At 38.7% G+C, this 20,274-nt stretch overlaps 1 protein-coding gene across 15 annotated transcripts in view; it reads right to left on the bottom strand.

Annotated features, from left to right (window-relative positions):
- LOC104359402 (ankyrin repeat and KH domain-containing protein 1) overlaps nucleotides 1-20,274 on the bottom strand; it is a 118,973-nt gene that overhangs the window by 49,201 nt on the left and 49,498 nt on the right. For 10 of the 15 annotated variants that reach the window (XM_032988477.2, XM_042790079.1, XM_042790080.1 and 7 more), the window contains exons 7-15: nucleotides 19,063-19,157; nucleotides 14,337-14,574; nucleotides 13,946-14,137; nucleotides 12,408-12,517; nucleotides 6,135-6,194; nucleotides 2,180-2,267; nucleotides 1,467-1,594; nucleotides 1,156-1,299; nucleotides 381-483 (exon numbers count right to left, since the gene is read on the bottom strand). In XM_032988477.2, coding sequence (XP_032844368.2) covers nucleotides 381-483; nucleotides 1,156-1,299; nucleotides 1,467-1,594; nucleotides 2,180-2,267; nucleotides 6,135-6,194; nucleotides 12,408-12,517; nucleotides 13,946-14,137; nucleotides 14,337-14,574; nucleotides 19,063-19,157 — 1,158 coding nt within the window. The remainder of the gene's footprint in view (nucleotides 1-380; nucleotides 484-1,155; nucleotides 1,300-1,466; nucleotides 1,595-2,179; nucleotides 2,268-6,134; nucleotides 6,195-12,407; nucleotides 12,518-13,945; nucleotides 14,138-14,336; nucleotides 14,575-19,062; nucleotides 19,158-20,274) is intronic. The other 5 variants (XM_042790090.1, XM_042790084.1, XM_042790089.1 and 2 more) reach the window with 1 other exon arrangement.

The raw sequence follows: 20,274 nt of genomic DNA, 5'->3' as shown, positions 1-20,274 counted from the left end.
AAGCTGGTATATCAAGTTAATGGATAATAGTTGCAACTATTCTAGATGACCAATGTAAATATTCAAAAGTTAACACCACACCTAGAGTTTATTAATGTTTTTTATCAATCTGCACTAAGGCAGTTACCGCAATCATTTTCTTCCAAGAAAATGAGAATAAGCATAATTCTAGTAAATGAGAATAAGCATAATAAAATTAGAATAATCAGTGTTACTATACTGTAGAATACAAGAAAATAAGCAAAAACTAATCAGTACACTTCATTAGAGGTGTTCAGGAATTGATGAAGAAGACTATACTATGCATAAGCTCTAATAAAATTGTCCCCAGCCTGTAAGTTTCCAAATTGCATATATTCTCCAAGTGGCTACATACTCACCTTTCATCACTCCCAGAAGAGGGGGTGAGCTCTCTGGAGGCGTTCTGTCAGGTTCCTGGGGAGGTACAACCATAGCAAGTGTATGCACCGGTACACGTGGAACCTTATAACAAATCCACAGACACACTCAGATAAAAAAACCATTTTGAATGAACCAGATCTTGAAGCATTAATACAAAGATACATTTCTACAGCAGACCTCCATTCCACTCTTCCCAAACTGTGTATGCTATGCTACCACCTGTCCCATGCTATTTTATTGTGGATAGTATGTCAAAGTTAACTGTTACGCCTCACAAAATCCTGGTCTGTGTAGGCTGGAAAACTGTTAACACCTTTAGGCTTTTAATAGACTAAATCCACTGTAAAGTGACCTCTCCAGCCTGCAGAATTCTAAATGTACACTGTATTTTCTTTCATATAACAACTAAAATCAGCAACAACATTTGAGGAGTGCTGTCACAAGGGTTCAGAACTGTTGAAGCAAAGTACTCAGCAAACAAAACCAAGAAAATAATATTCTTTTGAGATACGAGCTTTGGGACTATCCCATCTAAGGAGAAGAGAAGGGAACAAAGTTCATGCAATCTTCAGAACACTGCAGGCAATACCAATCAATTTTCTTAGTCTCTACCATTTTCAAATTAATAGACTTTTTTTTAATTCTTTCCACTGTATATGTTCACATCTAAATTAACTTCAGAAGTTTACTACTAAGGAAGCACTGCTCTGCAACATTAAAGGCGATATTTAAAAAAAATTCCTTATGCCTTACCTGAGACTGATCCTGAGATGGAGGTGTGAGCTGAGACAAGTCTGCTGCCGGAACCGACAAAACATTGTTTGGGTAATCCAGCAAGTAAGAAACAACATTTGTATGTCCTCCTTTGGCAGCTTCAATGAGCATTGTTGAGCCATCCTGAAATGAGATTTTGGAAATAAAAAGCCAGAAGATGAATTTTGTTACCTGGTGTAGCACATAAGATCTGAATTAGACCATTTAAAATTGCACATTTACTAATCCATTAAATCAACCCTGTGGTTCTTTCAGTACCTATGATAAATGCATAGTTTTTAAGTGAATACCTTAAGACGATGAGTAGGATCTGCACCGTGAGCCAAAAGGAGCTCAACAACTGCCAGGTGGCCTCCCGCACAGGCCAGTGACACCACCGTGTGGTCATTATTAGCTGTAGCCCTGTTAACGTTGGCACCTATAAAGAGAAGATGTCAGAATAAAACACGAGGAAATTCTTTTTAAAATAATGTATCAACAAGTACAGTATTTTCTGGAATACGGATAACTTTTTTCTTCTAATCTTCCCAATTCATACACACTTCTAGGGTAAAAGCAAGGGATTTTGAATAACTGATAGCTTACACACATCCTACTTCTCATCTTGAGGGACTCATAAGTGGTAAGAGAAAAGGAACACTTAGGGTGTACAAAGCACATCTTTCACATTTTCATTCTAAGCACTTATCAGTATTACTACATGGTGTAACTTTTACTATTTCAGACATTGTTGAGGATGTGGTTTTTTTTGAAGGGAGTGCTTTTTTTTTTAAAAAGAAACTGAAAATACTTGCTGTACTTCAAATCTATTTATTAATCTATACAGAGTAGGAAAAGTAGCAAAATGTTTTGTGATTCATTGCATTATGAACTAAATGAAATTCAAAAAACCCTTAAAGATTTGACAAAAGTTCAGATTAGTTCTGAAGAAGGATCACAAACATGCCGAATAGTAAAGTGGCATTTTAAGTTTTTAAATTAGTTATTTAAACTAGTATTTTACCTTTGCTAATAAGGAATTGCACAGTGCATAAATGACCTGCTCGCGCAGCCTTCATTAGTGGGGTTCTCCCACCTTCAGATTCATGCTCCTATTGTAAAGAAATAACAGATGTTTAAATGGGCAAAAATTATACAGTTTTTTCAGCTTTTGAATCATCTCATGATGGGACCAGAATTACTTGCCTCACTAGAAGATCTACGTTCTAAACTGACTGTAATCAATATAAACCGACTGGAATAAATGTTCATGTTAGCTTAAATACTGAATCACACTGTCAAAAAGCATTAGGACCACATCCATGCTGTCACCACACAAGCCAAGTTTCTCTACTTACATACCCCTTTTAATTTTGGCATTCAAATGCATAATATACTTGAGAACTATAACACCTTGTTTCCTCCTCAAACAGGGACAACTATTTAACACAAATATCATCCAGCATCAGGAATTATACAAATAACGATGAATTGATTTGCAACAGTTCTGAGAACTGTCACATGCTGCATTGCAATAACGTCTTAAGTGCAGACAACATTTTTAAAACACGCTGAAATGGATCAGCAATAAAAATGAGACAAATCACTGCAGGTCACAAAAACCCTCTGAATAAGAAGACTGAAGAATAAAGCAAAAAGAAGACAAAAGGATTATACAAACCACAAAAAAGGAATGCGCAACAAGAACAGTTTTCCGATTACAAAAGTTTCTGAACACTGGAAAGATGTGGTTGAATACAACTGTATTAGAGAAGTTACAGAACTAGAAAATTGGCCTGCTATGTAGACACAATCAATACCACAAAGAATGCTGACTAATACATATCAACCCTCCTGGCAGCAACAAGGGGAGAGAACATCATCCTCCTGGCAATGTTTGTATTTGCGCTCTGAATATTCACTCTGATCAATAATATACTAGGATCGTGGGTTTTTTTAATTAAGTATCTGGGAAGCCAAGCTCTAAATTCACTATTTATTTCTGGAATTGCATGTAAATCTGGCAGGGAAAGTTAACGTTTAGTACTGACAGTAGATGATACTGCTATCTACAAATATAAAAGGACAGGAATATATTTGACAGAACAAATCAACTCCTCATAGTTTCAGTATCCTGAAAACTCTGCATACGTCCTTTGACATATGGCTTGTGTTGGTTCCAAGCTGCACCTTAAATTAGCTTCCCTTTCATACATTCAAGAAAGAAATCTCAACTGAATCTTCTATTGGAGCCTGAACCCATGGCAGAAAATACAGACCAATCAATCCTTTGCTGTAACAGGGGTTACACTACCAACATTCTTAACAAAGAGAGAAAATATTCTGCTCTGCACCTTCATAAGAACTTCGTATTATTGTACACCATTTCAAAACACATTTAAACTCCACATTAGTGCTCTGATTTCTTTGCTTACTTGGTAGTATAATGTATAAGTGTACACAGGCTGATAGGAAGCCTTACAGACTTACTACCGAAGCCACCTTTTTTTTTTTTTTTTAATTTAAAATAGATTCTACTCCCAAGGCAAATGACTGCTTAGCCATTGATAATATATGCATACTTTTGGACTGTCTGCACGTCAGAAATATTTGCAGGACATGTAAAGCTAATTATGTTAGTATGTGGCCCCCTATGACGTGCAAGAATTGGTAGCACGCCCTTGAGCTCTGATGATTACTCTGATATTTGGCATAGTTTTTCCTTCCTCAGCCACTGCCAATAGATCATAAAAAGCCAGATGCTGCTGTTTGCCTTATGCACAGTAAACCCCTGGTACTGCTGGCAAATCACTCACAGACCAGCTATGGATGAAAAGAACTACTGAACACCACTTTACTTGCTGAGCAGGACCAGAACATTACTGCCCAAACAATTTAATACACATTTCTAAATTCCCTTCGATGCAACAGCAAAGATGGCAATAATCAAAATTTATTTTAGGTCATCTTAGCTATATCCAAGGTAGTGAAGAGCCACCCTATATTGCATTCAAATGTAGCATTTCAGATAATGGTATCTTATTGCTTGCTAGTTATTTGCAAAATTCTCTATTCCTAACAGACTTCATTGTTGAAGTCTTAAAACATGGATGTCAGGAGGCTTCCTCATTTAAATGCAATGCAGTTATTCTGCCCAGTTTAACCAACTGTCACTTCATCAAGCAGGCAGAACTTGATCCTCAACTATTATACATTTCAAATACTTTTGCAGTACCATACACATCATCAGTCCAGCCAAACTAAACCATTTGTGTGCCCACCTGCTGCAGAACTTCAAAAGCTACTGCATTTTGATGGTATTTTTCACATCAGAAGACAGAAATGCATATTTTATTTTAAGAAGCAGCTAATTCTATGACTACAGAATTATATTTAGCCCTAATAAATGCTAGCAAATAGCATCAAGTCAAGCTTTAAGGGAAAACATCTCAAACAAGCCAAAATAAGAAGCTGAGCCAGTGCAGTGCCCTTGTCTACTTGCATCCTTTATTTCACCTGGAATGGCCATAAATTTCAAAGAATTTTTTTTTTCTTTTTTTTTAGCTGCAGTAGATAATCAAAATCAGGACAGAGAACATGAAAGCTGTCCAAAACCTTTCCCCACCAGCTTTCCAACGTGCTTCTTCCTTGTATTAATATGAAGTACATGCAAATGCTTATTTTGTAACAACAAAAACTAGCAAGGAGTACTCGTCTCCAAAGACAAATTTCTACCTGCACTATAGGATTTACCACAATATTCTGTCTCTCTTCACTGCTCCAAACCTGAGAAATTCTCAAGTTGGCATAATCAGAAAGAGGTATAAAGGAGAACTCTTATGCCAGCTTTGACTAGAAAAGCCGTTCTCTAAACACTTGAGTGATGTGTTCTCCTGATAATTGTGCCTGAATAGAAAGAATGCCTGAGGAGAATTTTCTGTAGGCTTGGGTATCAGATGAGAAGGAAGGAGAAAGTGAGAGTATTACTCAGATAAGAGTTTAAATTATCTGCACCTTTTCCACTGTGAAAAGGAGATGATAATCCAGTCAGCAATAATTATCTCAAAATAATATATCAAATATATCAAAAATAATTATAGACAAATCAGAGAACAAAGCAAAAGCAGTGTCATCAGAAGCATATTATGACAATCATTGATATTTCTTTATTCTTGATTCAGAGTTCTCTGGTTTAGGCAATTCCAAGGTCAGCTACATAAGGGCCTTCCTCCTCTCACCATTATTTTCCTTGGTTCACAAGTATTCAGGCTGGCAAGTATTATTCACTAGGATTTTTTTTTTCCAAGTTTCTTTCCAGTGTTGTATGTTATTTAGAAGTTCTAGAACAAAAATCTGCATTTTCAAAGTAAAGTTCCAACTGCTCTCCAATTCTTTTACAAGCCTCTCTCACCCATTACAACAGTGAATATTTAACAGAAATCTAAATGTTATTCTAAGTAAATTGATTTAGACAAAGATTTTGATGCAAGACAACAGGCAAACTATACAGTTCTTAACGCTATGCCACTTTGCTAATTTTCAAGATTGAACTCCTATTGAGAGATACAGTATTCTAGCAGTCACCAACCTACTTGTCCCAGATAATCTTCCTGAGATACATTGCAAACCAGTATTTCAGAGGCACCTAAAAACTGAACTAGGCCTCTAGTTTAAAGTAAATATCTGAAAAGGGAAGACTTTACAGGAAGCTAGATGTGAATTAACAGGTTTAACTTAGCTACTTGTGCTAATAGACTCACTGAGATAACTTGCTGCATTTATGAAGGCTGAGATACTGTTTTTTTAAAAACAGGGTTTTATAAAACCCAACAAAAGGGAAAACGCAGGACAAAGATGACATGTCTAGTCTACACAGCAAGTCTTTGTATTTCTGAGGAAACTTAGATGCCTTAAAGTCATGCTTGTCATCAGCATGTATCCTGAGGCTGCAGCTTACAAGCATCAAAGGCCAACCTCACCTGATGCTTGCCCGGCTCTATGCCCTCCAAAATAGTCTTCTTTAAGTCCTCCTGCTTGTCCTGCGGAAGGAAAAAGAAGAACTCACGGCTCTCGTTCTACATATAAATGTTGTTCTTGGTCATGAAGACCTGGAATGTGAATTTAAATGGATCAGATCCACCAGCTAAAAACTCCATTTTGCTGGAATTAGGCAAGCAAACAAAAATGTAAGCCCAAGCAACACAGATCTCACCAGTTAAGACTCCTACCACAAGCAATGCAGATTCATGATGAGAGCACAAAGGTCATACACAGCATCTTGTTAAATACAAGTTGACTTTTTGTTCACTACTAGCACAAGAGAGGATTTCATTGTACTGTGCACCATCCAGAGACCACAACACAACATCCAAAAGGTGTTAACTACAAAAGTTAATTTCACATGTTCTAGAACCTTTTGCTTTATTTGTAGAATACTGTGGGCCAAATCTAAAAAGACAAGAAATCCCTGACCTTCCCTTCATGGTTCAAGAAACATCATGGAAAAGCATGACAACTTCTCAGATCCCTGACTGTAACAACAACATAACTATCTCCAGCACGGTTTCATTCAAATCCATTAAGTATTGGCTAGTTTTGTAGATGTTTAAATGATGCCTTACGCACACTGCATCAAACATTCGGTGTGTCATACACATAAAGGAATCTGAGTTTCTAATTAAGAACCCATGTTAGTGTGAAGGATGTTATCAGCTGAAGGCAAAGCAATGATCCTTGCAACGACAAAAACATCCATCTGTAAAAATATTTTGTAATAGGGCAAGAATCAAAAAGTAGTTTGGCATGCCTGGTTTTGTTTTTGGTTGTTGGGTTGGGGGGAGGGGGGTGCGCAGGGGGTTGGTGGGTTTTTTGCTGTGTTTTGGGTTTTTGTTTGTTTGTTTGGGTTTTTGTTTTGTTTTGTTTTTTTTCAACTGGAGTTATGTGGATGCCAGGTAGATAGTTTTAGTCTTTTAAGGAAAGCCATGAATGGAATTTTAACAAGTATAAAGAGCTTCAGGGAGACCTTCACAGTGTAAAATGAAAAGAATGCAAGGATGAAGCTGCCCTCAGGGATTCTCTTCCATCTCTCAATTTCAGCATAAAAATCACCCATATATTTTATAGGAGGAAACAAACTCCATCACTAGATGCAGCAAAGCCTCACGTACAGCTGCAAGGCAGCCCAGATTAGAAAATCTCTATTTAAAACTCTTCTGTACTTCACAGCTGACAAAAACTGGGATCATCTTGTTGTACAAAAAAAGAACAATCTCTTGTTTTCAGCTACACTGTAACAGGGAAGGATGCAACCACTTTGTCAAGGGCAGTCTCGCTTTCAAAAAAGAGACTGGAATCTCCAGTGTGCAGCATTTCATCCAGGTCTAATTCTACATTCAAAGGGAACAGACATCCAAACAGGCACTTATAGTTTATAAAAAGGTATACAGCTTGAAAGCAGGATATTACCTCTCATTAAATATCAACAATACTCTTTTTGAGCTTTACAGTCCTTTACCTAGTTCCTGTGGGAACATACATGCACTTCTTACCTCATGCAAGCTTTAAGATGAGGGTAACTGCCAGTAAAGACACAAAGAAAAAAAAAAAGAGAGAAAAAAAGAGAACTCTTTCAAGAAAAACAAAAGTCTCCTCTCACCTTTAAGATTAGACAAATGCTTGCCCCACAGCTAAATAACTGTATTGCTGAAGTGCTGGTTATTTTTTCCTGGAGCTATTAAACCATACCACTGCTTAGAAAAAATGCTTTTTGCATATCATACATCAGAGTTCTAATCTCCAAAATTTTACTCCCATTATTCATAAAAGCTGAAGTAGGTGTTTTGTCTCCATAAAGATGCTTGTGAAGAAGTAAAATTTACATTTGGTCCAGTGGCAGGAGCTCAGATTAAGACCCTGAAAGTCTCTAATCCTGCAGCCAATAAAGGAACTAGAATGCAACTAAGGCACAGATGGGATCACAGGCTGAAGTCTTCAGATGTGCCTCATATTAAGTCTTTCATATACTTGGCAAAAGCAGGCAGATTTCAAAATGCATACATTAACAAGGAAAGGTGTAGGCCTGCCAAGCTAGTTTTGCTACAGATTTTGACAGGCCAACTTTGTCACTGTAAGGACATGGAAAAGACAGATCCCTTAAAGAAGGGCATCAGAAAAGCATCAGAATAACCAGTTAACAAGCCAGACTTTGTAAACAATTAGTCACAAGGAGATACAAATTCATCAGAATACCATACATGACTGAGCAGCTCTCTGGCAGACAAACACAGATTAGTGTGTACTCTGACACTGTTCACTTCTAGTATAACTCGCCACAGCAAAGTTTTAAGGAAAAATTAACTGCAAACCAAAGAAAGTTCATCTCAGCCATCATTTTCTTTTAGTTCTCTTGGTTCTTATAAAGCCACATTCCTTAATGAAGCTAAGACAGCTCTCAAGATCTTCACTGGTTCTTGAACTGAATTACCTATTTGATATCTAGGCCAGAGGATCAATCCCTGAAAGCAAGAGTTCCCATTTTCTACTTGCAAAACCAACAGCCTTTCTGTGCTGAGATGTGGTGGTAATAATCACTCCCAGTTCAGACAAAATTCTACCAGGGACTAGAATCACTTATCATATAACGATCATAGAATGGTTTAGGTTGGACAGGACCTTCAAAGACCATTTAGTCCACCCCCCTGCCATGGGCAAGGACATCTTCCACTATATCAGACTGCTCAAAGCCCTGTCCAACCTGACCTCAAACTTTTCCAAGGATGGGGCACCCACAACTCCTCTGCACAGCCCGCTGCAGTATCTTACCACTCTCATTTTAAAACATGCTCAAACTTTAGCTCAGGGTTCTATTTTGAGATCGGGAAAATCTCAACTGGACATGAGCAACACACAGGAATCAGTTCAGCAGTGAGTTGTATAACTTTGGCAAAGTTAGAAGACTTCAGTTTTCCATGAGCACAATACAGGAAACCCCCTGACAGAAACACCTCCTGCCCTCTGCCAATTTGGCTAACCCAGCACGAAAGGGGCTTCTCTTCACAACTGCATTCTCAAAGTTTGCATCTCAAATCTCACTCAGTCCTGATCTCCTAGCAATTGAAGAGAGACCTGAGAAGCCAAGTCATATCTGAGGTCTTAAAGTAGATCGTATGCTTTCCAAGTCATGGAATAAAAGCTCTGAATTGTGAAGAAATTGGAGAACTGATTGCAACAGATCTTGACAGCCAGTGTTTAGTGCTCGTTTAACTCAAGAGCATTTGGGGAAGAAAGATCAACTATCTTTCCTCAATCTAGAATCAGGGAGAAGAAAAAAATCCTCAAAAACTATGCTCCTTGACTTCCTGGTCTGTAAGAAAACAGAATATGAAGGTGGCTCACAAAGCAACAAAGCAACAACAGCAAAATCCAGTAGTGGCCACATCTCTACCAGTAAATAAAGCAGGGCCAGGAAACAAGCTTAGGCACGAGATCACTGGTCATCCACGTTGTTTATTCCTTTGCTGTCTCCCTGGCACAGTGCTGGCCCTGTCAAGAACCACAGGGGAGGAAGTCACCAGGGAGTGTTTCCAATAGGCAGAGTGGAAAATCTAACATTAGTCTCCATTCATCTCAGAGGCCTTTCAGCCCTCGAGAATCCCACAATCCAAGGGTGCCCAATGTATGCTCCCAATACTCCATTATGAAAACACCACTCTGGTGGGATGTGATGTAGCCACTGACATTCTTACAGACTCAGAGGCACAGCCCCAGGCTCAATGACCTGCTGGACCCAGTGCTGCACAGCATGGATGTGTTCAGTGGGTGCCATTTGTCCTTGCAATTGGAGAATAGCCCTCAGCCTTGTTTTTACTGATTAAGATATAACCAGTATTTTCATCAAAAGTGACAACTTCACAACAGGGTAAGATGTTGTATGTCCAGCTCTTCAGTGAGTGAGATATAAACCCAAGGTATAAAGTTTCTGGAAAATAATGAAACATCAGTGAAAGTAATCCCAGGAAACACTGAAGTTATGGGATTAAAAAGGAAAGAAAGAAAAGCAATTGGAGATCTACTTTCCTGTGTTGTGTCTGAAAACCAGAAGGAGAGCAAAGTTAACTAGACAGACAAATGAAGACAGACCACCCAGAGATCTAAGTCCGTATCTGCATTCAATTCCCTACTCCACCACAGACTTCCTAGGACAACTTGCTGAAATCATCTATCCTCATTTAAATTACTAATGAAAACTCAAATATAGAAGAATAATCTCCCATGATACTGCCAAAGAAGCTTTTTCATACTCTAGCAGCAAGTCAACACACTTCAGAAATCTTCCTCAGAACAATTACAAAGATAACAAATTTATTCAAAACAGCCTACAACTTCTAATAAAACAAAGCAACACACAGGTTTGAAAGGAAACTGCTCCAAACCTGAGGCACCTGCTATAAGAATCACTGAAGTTTTGCAGACATTCCCCATTTACTTACGATTAGAATTCTAAACTGTTAGATTTATATGTCAGGACTCCCCTTCATGTGCAATCTTCCTCTGCTTCCTTACTACATTTTTCTTGACAGCTCCTCATTTTGACTGACAGTACAAGAAAATGCAGTAAAATAAAACTTTACTTTAGAAAAGCACAAGATTTTTCTCAGCAATACTAATCAGAACTAGATGCTAAAGACCACAAGCATTGTTCACATTAGTTATAAGAGGGAAAAAAAATAAAAATTACACAACTAATAATTTGAAGTGACATCTAAGCAGCAACCCTTGCATGTTTTTAAAAGTTTACACATAGCAATATATATTTTTTTTGGTTTAGGCTTTGATCCTCACTATGAGATACTTCACAATTGATACCTTTTTATAATCAGGTACTTAAATATTTATTTAAAATATACAATAAAACCCCAAAAACCTATCCTGCCTCTACTAAAGTGGCTGATGCTCAGTACCCAACACTGAAAGGAGCAAAGTGCAGCTGGTGTGCCAGAAAGCCCACAAACTCCCCCACCCCCCCCCCCCCATTAACATGACCTTCCTCCCTGGTAGGAACATATGAAGCAGAATTTTACTGCAGAAGATTTAATAAGGCCTGAAAAAAGAGTATATTCACAAAGAAGAGTGGAAGTATTACTACTTCACCGTTACAACATTAACTTATTTATATTTGTAAATATAAACTTAAAAACATAAAATACTTCAACACCCTACTGAAGTTATTTAGATTTCAGTCTTAAATGATCTATCAGGTTCAACGATAAACTTTTCTGGCATTCTTACTCTTTAAAAGGACAAAAAAACCCCTAAAATATCCAACCAAAACCCCAGCCCCCTCCCCGAAGAAACAAAAAAAAAAAACCCACACAAGCAGAGAGTGTAGAAAAAGAAAGAAAAAAGAAAGAATAGAGGGAGAAAAAACAAAAAAGGCAACCAGAAGAACAATCTTCCATGATTATGACTTATTAGATATAAGGCTCCTAAACTCCTTTAGAATATTAACATATCAGTTGCTTTTTACTGCATAAAAGCCAAACAAACATATCCCTGTAGCTGATGAAGCAGCACTTTTAGGTCTCCCACTACATAATATGAGAAGAGTCAAGACAATTATGTAAACAACTTAGTTGTTATTAAATGCATTACAGAAAATAAACACTCAAAGCAACATGCTAAAACCAAGAGTTAGAAAGAATAGAGTTCTGGAACAAACAAAAAAGATCATATTATGCTGGTCGTTTAAAAGTCATTGCTTAGTTTGGGGTTTTTTGGGTCTTAGTTTTTAAAAGTTGAGACTCACAATGTTCAGAAGCTAACACTAAAATAAAGAAGTAGTAGCTCCTCATATGAAAACATTTTAAATTCAGAGCAGTGGAACAGGTAAGCTCTAGTCTACAAGAGTCTGGGAATAATAAAAGTCACATAATGAATAAAGATAATGTAGAAATATATCCTGCTAAACAATTAAATTTATGGATTATACTGAAATTAAGATAATCAACTGTCACAAGTGTAAACTATAGCTAAAACTTTTCACTTAATGAATGAAAGATTACCCAGTAAGAATTTTTATTTTTTAGACCAAACAGAATATGCAGGCTTTTTAAAAAGTTTCTTTCATGCCATTTTTCACACTAATATATGAACCTCAGTTGCTAAAATCATCTTCCTGCTCTATAAGCATGTAAGCTTTGGCATACAGTTTCAAACCAAAATACTTCCCCGACAAGATGCAACTGAAGTCTTACCAAATCAGCACCAGCTTGAAGCAACACATCTGCAACATCAGTATGTCCATTTTCACAGGCATAGGTCAAAGCTGTATCTCCTGTCGCTGTGGTGGCATGAACATTAGCTCCTAAAAACACAACATTAGTTTTTTGTTACAGGACATCTCCTTATCAAGTATTTCATATCAAATAAACACAAAAATCAAGGCACATTATCTGTGACAACAGCCTATATCCTACTGACCAACAGCTTCCACAGCCCAAGGGCATTGCCCTCGTAGTAAAAATTGTTCTTGTAGTAAAAATACTCTGAGGAGACTGGATAAGCCAAGGCTTGGAAAAAGCATGACTGGCAATCTAAGTACTTAAGTCTATATGCTCACTTGTTCCTACATTCCCTCTACACCAATGAAGATCCCAGTTGTTATAATAAATAAAAGTGGATCCAGACAGTTGTCTAAACTATCCATTTGACAGGAAGCTGCATGCCAAGGAAAACCAGACAAAATGCATGTTGTTGAATTAGTATTAATACTACAAGACCATACACTCCTACAAATTTAATTTCTTCCCTGCTCTAAAATCATTTGCTATAAAACCATTTTGTTGAAATAACGTGGATAGCTTCATATACGCCAGCTACAAGAAAACCATGAATGATTCTTCCAAAAAAAATGCCAATGTGATTAGTATTTTCTTATTTTCAAGGTGTGAGATGTATTCAGAGACTCCCTGATGCTAAAACAAGGCTCCTCAATTAACTTTCTACATTATCAGAAGTGAAGCGCAAGCAGTGTTTCAAGTGAGCTGGTGACAGGTGTCATGTGCTGGTATCACTGCACAAAGAGACAGAGTTGTTACTGTCCCTTGATGACCAGGGAGCATCACTTCCTAGAATTACAAAACCAAACAATTTTATGCTTATTCTTAAAAAAGAGCATACAAATAAATCACCTCTCAAAATAAAGATTTCCAAAACAGAGGTCCTTTTTATTTATTTATTATTTTCAGCAGTATTACTACACTTCCGTCTCTACCAACTTTAAATGGACAGATGAATACTGAAGTGTCATTTCTCCCCAACTCCAGCAAGATTTAATTTTTAATACTGTATAGGTAGTAGTAAAACTCACTAATTACAGAAATTCAGCACATTTCCAGAATCTGTCTTGTACACTATTTCCCAGGGTACAATTCCTAAAGTACTGGTTATTCAGGGAGACTGACTGCAGATAATCAGGCTCAGTCAAAGCAGGAGTAGCATATAAAAACAAGCATTATCTGTGTTAACATTTTGTCCTGAAAGCAGTTAGCTGCAAACAACGTTCCTAATGAACGTTGACAGTTTTTAGATGCAACAGAATCCAGTGTTTCATGAGGCACTTTCCTCTGTTAACAGTATCAAACAATATTACAGTATAATATACGCTCTTTCCTTCTTGCTAAAGTATCTGAGATTATAGTTTCTTGTTACAACACTGCCACCATCAAGTATCTCCTAAATCAAATAGAATGAGTCTAATATCTGTGCTAGATAGTTTGCACTGTACACATACCTGCCGCCAGCAAGTATTTCACCAATTCAAGATGACCCTCTTGAGCAGCTTCCATCAATGGTGTTGAGCAACCAAGTTCTATATCAGCTCCTGCCTTAATAAGGAAGTCAGCTACTTCAGAAAACCCTCCACAACATGCCAGAGTAAGGGCTGTTTCCTGCGTTTCTTCCGTCTGTGCATTTATATTTGCCCCTAGGAAACAAACACAGGGTAGAAAGGTGAATACTCATCACCTCCACGGTTTGGGTGTTTTAGCTTTGCTTTGTAGTTACAAGGAACAGTGACAGCCACATGCTACATTAGAGGAATTTGAGCTGAATACCTGATGGCAAACGGTCAACACTGCATTCATTCTTCATAACGAACACTCAAGAAACAACAGTGATCTCACCTTGTGCCAGTAGCAAGGCTACCATCTCTTCATGGCCTTCCCGGGCAGCTTCCATTAGGGGAGTATAACCTTCATCATTAACTTCCTCCAGGTTAGCTCCCCTTTCAATTAGAAGAGCTGCCAACTCCACGTGTCCACCACAAGCAGCCAGAGTGAGTGGAGATTCAAATGAATCTGCAGGCATATTCACTTGAGCACCGCTGTCTAAAAGCAAGCGTGCCACTTCCACGTGTCCATCCTACAAAACAAAGGTGAACACATAAGTCAGAAACAGTTGAAGCCGCTTAATCCTGTAGTTGTAAGCACTATCATACTAGGTCTGAAAATGATGACAGGATTTTTTTTACTTCTGATGGTTCAATTTATGACATAGTTATGGTAATACTTGAATTAAACTGACATTTAGGTTTACACCTACATTTAAATTAGGTGTAAATGCATGAGGAAAAAAAAAAAATGTTGTTCCCCCCCCCCCCTCCTTTCTTGGAGGAGTATGGAAAGAGTTATGGAATAAAACTTTCTTATCCAACGAAGTATCTGGGACACAAGTGATAGAGATAGCAAACAAGTACCATAAGCAATAAACACACTCCATGACTAACCCCAAAATAAGCATCAGAAAAAATATTTCTTTTCTTTGTAGTCAATTCATGGCTTCTACAGACAAAAAGTAAGCTCCAACTGGCAGTTTCTAGACCCTGAGAAAGATACCTGCAGATAAACTGAAGTGGGTTACAATGAAGGTAGGAAACAGGAAAAGGGAAAACAGATAAATCTTAAAGAAGACTGAAAAGTGCCTTGGGGTGACGCAATCTTTGTCGTAGAGGGAAGAGAATTAGGATTGCCAGAGCCGTCTGTCTGAGCCCTTACCGATCAAAGCATATAAATGCAGCTGTCAGCTTATGAAGAAACTATTACTAAACTCCTCACAGTTACTTGAGACAGACCAAGTACCAAAAATCCATGTTTCACTTAAGGTGTGGTTTGTAGAGATCCACAATACCTTTGAAAAGGAGAAAATGTAAACAAATTTTGGCATTAGGAAAGAAGAAACACTTACATGGTTCCTCCCTCACACATAACTTAAGAAATTGGGACCCAAACATGTGGAACAATTTGAAGGGATCTCAGAAAACTGAAACAGATTACAAACTACACCTAATGAAGGGGGAAGGTTCAAGTCATGCAAGGAGTGCTCAGTGAAATACAGAAGAACTGAGTGTCTAATCAGAGGATGTTTCACAATAGACCTTTCTTTAGCATATACAATTAATAAGGTAACTTAAGGATGGAAAGGGAACTCCAAGTAAAAGACTTGAATAGAAGCATGCTCTTCATATCTCAGTAGAGAGAAAACCACTTGCTGCCTTGCATACTGAAGATGCATAGGAATTAGGCATATCAACTTGGTCACTCCATTTGCTATCTAAAGAAATATGGGGTTCTTCCAGAAGGACAAAACTGTCAAGCCAGCTTTGATGATTTAGAGCCCTCTGTCCTGACACAGTGGTTCTCCTGGGATTTGACAGTTAAGCTGGACTAATTCTTTCAACTAGCCCCAATGCATGCTGACAGATTTTGCTAGAGAACTAAAGAATACTTCCTGAAGAAGAAGTAAAAAGGGCCAATTTCAGTGGCAAGTAACAGATATTGTTACATTCTGTCCTTGGAAGGAAATGTAAATAAAGTTGGGAAATACTAAAGGGCAAAAAAAAGACATTAGAAGACCTCTCTACCCAAGGCTCAAGCCAGAGCTGTCCAGGCTAAGCCACTGATACCTAGGGGTGATTTATAAAGTTATAAAGCTAAGAATTCCATTAATTCGCAAAATTAAAGAAAGTCTCGTGTATTAAGAACAGCAACCTCAAGCGAACTACCAGTTCTCCATTCTGGTCTCACCAGAATTGTCAGCCAGCAACTCAAACAGCTAACACAAAACTATAGAAAAGGAGGCAAGAAGGATATCAAACACACAACTCTTGTCAACACTTGTCTTAAGTTAAACATGAAGCAGGTAGTAAGTACTGTGAGATTAACAGCAATCGAGCCCGTAAATTAAAGACAGGCCGCTGTTTTCAGAGAAGCCAGCTAAAAGTCAGTAACAACCCCATCTAACTAAAGGCATTATCCCAGGTGTGGCACTCTGTCTTAACCAAGACATACTAGAACTCAGAGGCACTTACAACATAATTGGTGAGCAGAGACCAGATACCTCAGCTTCCTGTATGTGCAGCATTCATTAGCTGGAAAACAGTGAAGACTGGGAGAAGTCACAATAATTTGGTGGAATGGTTCCCTTCTGCAAGGGTGCAGACAAAAGATAACAAGGAACCAACTCAATCATTCGACTTGGAGTTGGGACTTGAAGGGATCAGTTTCCTCTCTGTTGCTTTTAAAGGTCAATACATGCTCTATAATGCAAAATAGACTGAAACATCCAAGAGCTAAAATCGTGCAAGCAACCCACGCAACTTTACCCTACCCAAGTGAAACACTTCATAGCCTCCAAGTCAACCCACTGCTCAGGCTATATCACCATGAAAGAAAAAAACAAAGCAAAAGGACTAAGCCTAAACAGAACAGTGGGCTCATTAAAACATTTAGTTTGCAGTCATGCCGCAATCTCCTTTAGGTGACAGCATACACCCACTACAACTGCATTCTTCCGAATTCCTTATTGGCATTAGGCTCTCATACAGGGAAGACTATTCAAGGATACTATTACCATCTCACTATGAGAAGACTTGAACACAGCTTGAGATGTTATGATCTGACCTTGCTCACTTGCATCATCTCCTCACAAGTGGACTAGAAGAACATTTGATCCTCCAGCTCTCAGAAGATGGCAGGAACATTGCAGCCTATCTTTCAAGGATTATAGGCTACTGGGAGCAAATTAATTTCTCCCTCTGCTCACTGTGCTTCCTATGAAAACAAGTTCCCTGTTCTTTCTCCAAAGAATTTCCCCAGCTTGAAGAATAGATAAAAGGTCACATGTCTGGACAAAAATGGTTGCAGATATGCTTTGACACATGTCCTGGGTTGAGTGAGTGGTGGAGTTTTTTGGTGGCAGGGGAGGGGGCTATCGGGGCGGCCCCCTGTGAGAAGCTTCTCGAAGCTCCCCCAGCTCCACGTCAGCTCCACTTCTGTTTGGGAAATTGAGCCCATCAGATGTGCCTCTGCGATAACGTATTTAAGAAGGGACGTCGTGACGGGCAGTGGGACTGGTGAGAAGGAGTTGCTGCAGCTGCATGAACACCAAGGTAAGTGGAGGAACGGAGGAAGAAAGGAGGGGGGAGGTGTGCCGGAGCAGAGACCCTCCTGTATCCTGTGGTGAGACGGCAGGGCGGCCCCCCCCTGCCACCCATGAAGATCTACGGTGGAGCAGACATTGATTTATGGTCTGTGGCTTCTGCTTGGATGACCAAGGTTCTGTGCCCGAAGAAGGCCGGGGTCTCATGGGAAAAGATAGCCCCGCTGCTGTAATTCAGCACTGGGAGGATTGCAGCATGCGGGGGAGTCCCACGCCGGAGCAGCTCGGGAAGGGCTGCAGCCGTGGGAGAGAATCCAGTCGGAGGAAGTTAGTGACCCATGACGGAGCAGTGTGGGGAACGCTGCGGCCCATGGGAGGAATTCAAGTCAGAGAAAGTTTGTGGAGGACTGTCTGCTGTGAGAGGTGGACCACGATGGAGCAGGAGGAACAAGTTCCAGAAACTCCCCTCACCGAAGATGAAGGAAGTGGCAGCACTGACTGCACCCCCCATTCCCTGCGCCACTGGGGGAGGAGGTAGAGATATCGGGAGCAGAGCTGAGCCCGGGAAGAAGGGAGGGGTGGGGGGAAGGTGTTCTCAAGATGTGGCAGTGCTTCTCAGTGTCCTACTCTGTTAGGTGTTGTGTCTGTAGTAAATGTATGTTCTTTTTTTCTTCCCCTCATGAGTCTGCCTTTTGCTCGTGATCATAAAGGGGAGTTTTTTCCCTATCCCAGTCCTATCTCAAACCCCAAACCTGGCTCTCTGTCCCTTCTCAGTGCCGGAGGAGAAGGGAGAGAGAGCTGCTGCATTGTGGTTGGCTGCCAACCAGGCCTAAACCACGACAACACAATAGCATGCTCTTTATTAAGATGAGGCTCTTGAAAAAGAAAGTTTTTCCTCAATGGCTGCTTTGAAATTATACAAGTTCCCCAAGACCTAAGAACTAAATTACTTCTGACCTACTGTTTTATTTTCAAAAGAAAAACCTCACAGCGCCATTTACAGAAACCTGGGAGAGAGAAAACCACCTCTACATACAAAACATTTCCTGCAGTACTGAAAGGATATGTGTAATGCATCAGTCATCCTGCTCAGTGCACTTCTGGAAGACTCAAGCATCTTATTTATAAATGCAAAGGTGGGAAACTAAGCTTTACACTGCAGAATAAACAAGTGACTTGGGCTCAACCTACTACTTTACATCACTGCAGATTAGTTACCCCTACATGTCACACAGGGAGCATTTAAAACAATACATCATACCTCCCAAAATTAGAATATTTTTTTCCCAATGACCAATCAGACTGAGAAGCTGGCCACCTGTGGTAACTATAGTAAGGCTTTCTTACAATAAAAACTAACACATGCTTACTTGCAGACCCAAAACAGTTTGTTAACAAAGGCTCACTTCATTTTATCATCTCTTTTATTCCTCTCTCACTGAAAAGGGAGCAGAACAAATAAAGGCTATTTACCATGCAGGCTTCCATAAGCGCTGTGTGCATCTCATCTGTTTTATGTTCTTGATCAGCTCCAGCTTCAAGCAAAAAACGAACCATATCTAAATGGCCTTCAAATGAAACATATCAAAATAAATAAGCATTTAATATCATAGTCTTTTAGTAGTATAGACAATACACTTAATAAAATTATTTAGATTTTCATAGTTTGCTATTATAATTTTTACAAGTTATAATCTGCAAACCTGTTATTTTAAAAGTACTCTAAAAAATACCAATGCAAAACAATCAGCCAAACTTGGGACAGTCTTTCCCAAAGATACTGTCCAACTATGAGATGAAGGCAGACCTCTCTAATTCAAGTTTACAGAACAGGAACCTTTTATTGTGACTTCAAGCTTAAGTGACTGTGCTTATTCCTTATTCAACCGTATAGTGGCATATCATTTAAATGTTCCAAGGCAGCATACAGCTGGGGGAGGTGATTATCTTTTAGAGATAGGTCCATGTAGATCTGAACTTAACTTTAAGCTTTTTAATCATAGCATTCACAGACATATTTCTGAGAACTAAGATACAGACATCACATCATATTCTGTTACCTGATATTATTTTCAACAGCTTCTACTGAATTTTATCAATACTTGTTTTCAACTGTTATGGCTTCTGTCATTTTAGCATTTGTCCCTTATAAGTTATACATTTTGTCCTTTTGATGAGCATCCTCCTCCAGTATAAAACTTAGTTTTGGATAAGCTGATAGGACAACAAGGTGGCTTAACCATCTTGCTGAAGTAATACAGGAAATCTCTAGTCAATGAAGATCTTACATTACATCACTCTACTAAGTTTTAGGTCACAAGAAACAAGAATGCCCCTCCAATGTATCTACGAGTACTACCACTGAAATTTCTCTGTAAGAAACTACTATATGCTGTAGAAAATCCATGACAAATCCAGATGCAAGTTCTCAGATGGGTTACACACAGTATGTATCCTCTAACCACAGAGGCAAAACCTGAAGTTGCTATGACAATAATCTGCATCCTTAAAACTTCCAGTAATAAAAAAAAAAAAATTGGAATTTTTGTGGAGGTTTTTGGAAGAAAAAGCAAAATTGGAAGTACATCAGTTACTTTCTATATAAGCTTTAAATAGCAAGAGAAATTAAGTCAGAAGTGCATAAAAGTTCATAATACATAACATTTCGTAGACATCCTCCAAAAT

Source organism: Tyto alba, unplaced genomic scaffold, assembly GCF_018691265.1.
Source record: "Tyto alba isolate M040663 unplaced genomic scaffold, T.alba_DEE_v4.0 Super-Scaffold_17, whole genome shotgun sequence".
Taxonomy (NCBI): domain Eukaryota; kingdom Metazoa; phylum Chordata; class Aves; order Strigiformes; family Tytonidae; genus Tyto; species Tyto alba.
Note: the sequence above shows the minus strand (reverse complement) of the source record. Positions and strands in the feature narration are given on the sequence as shown.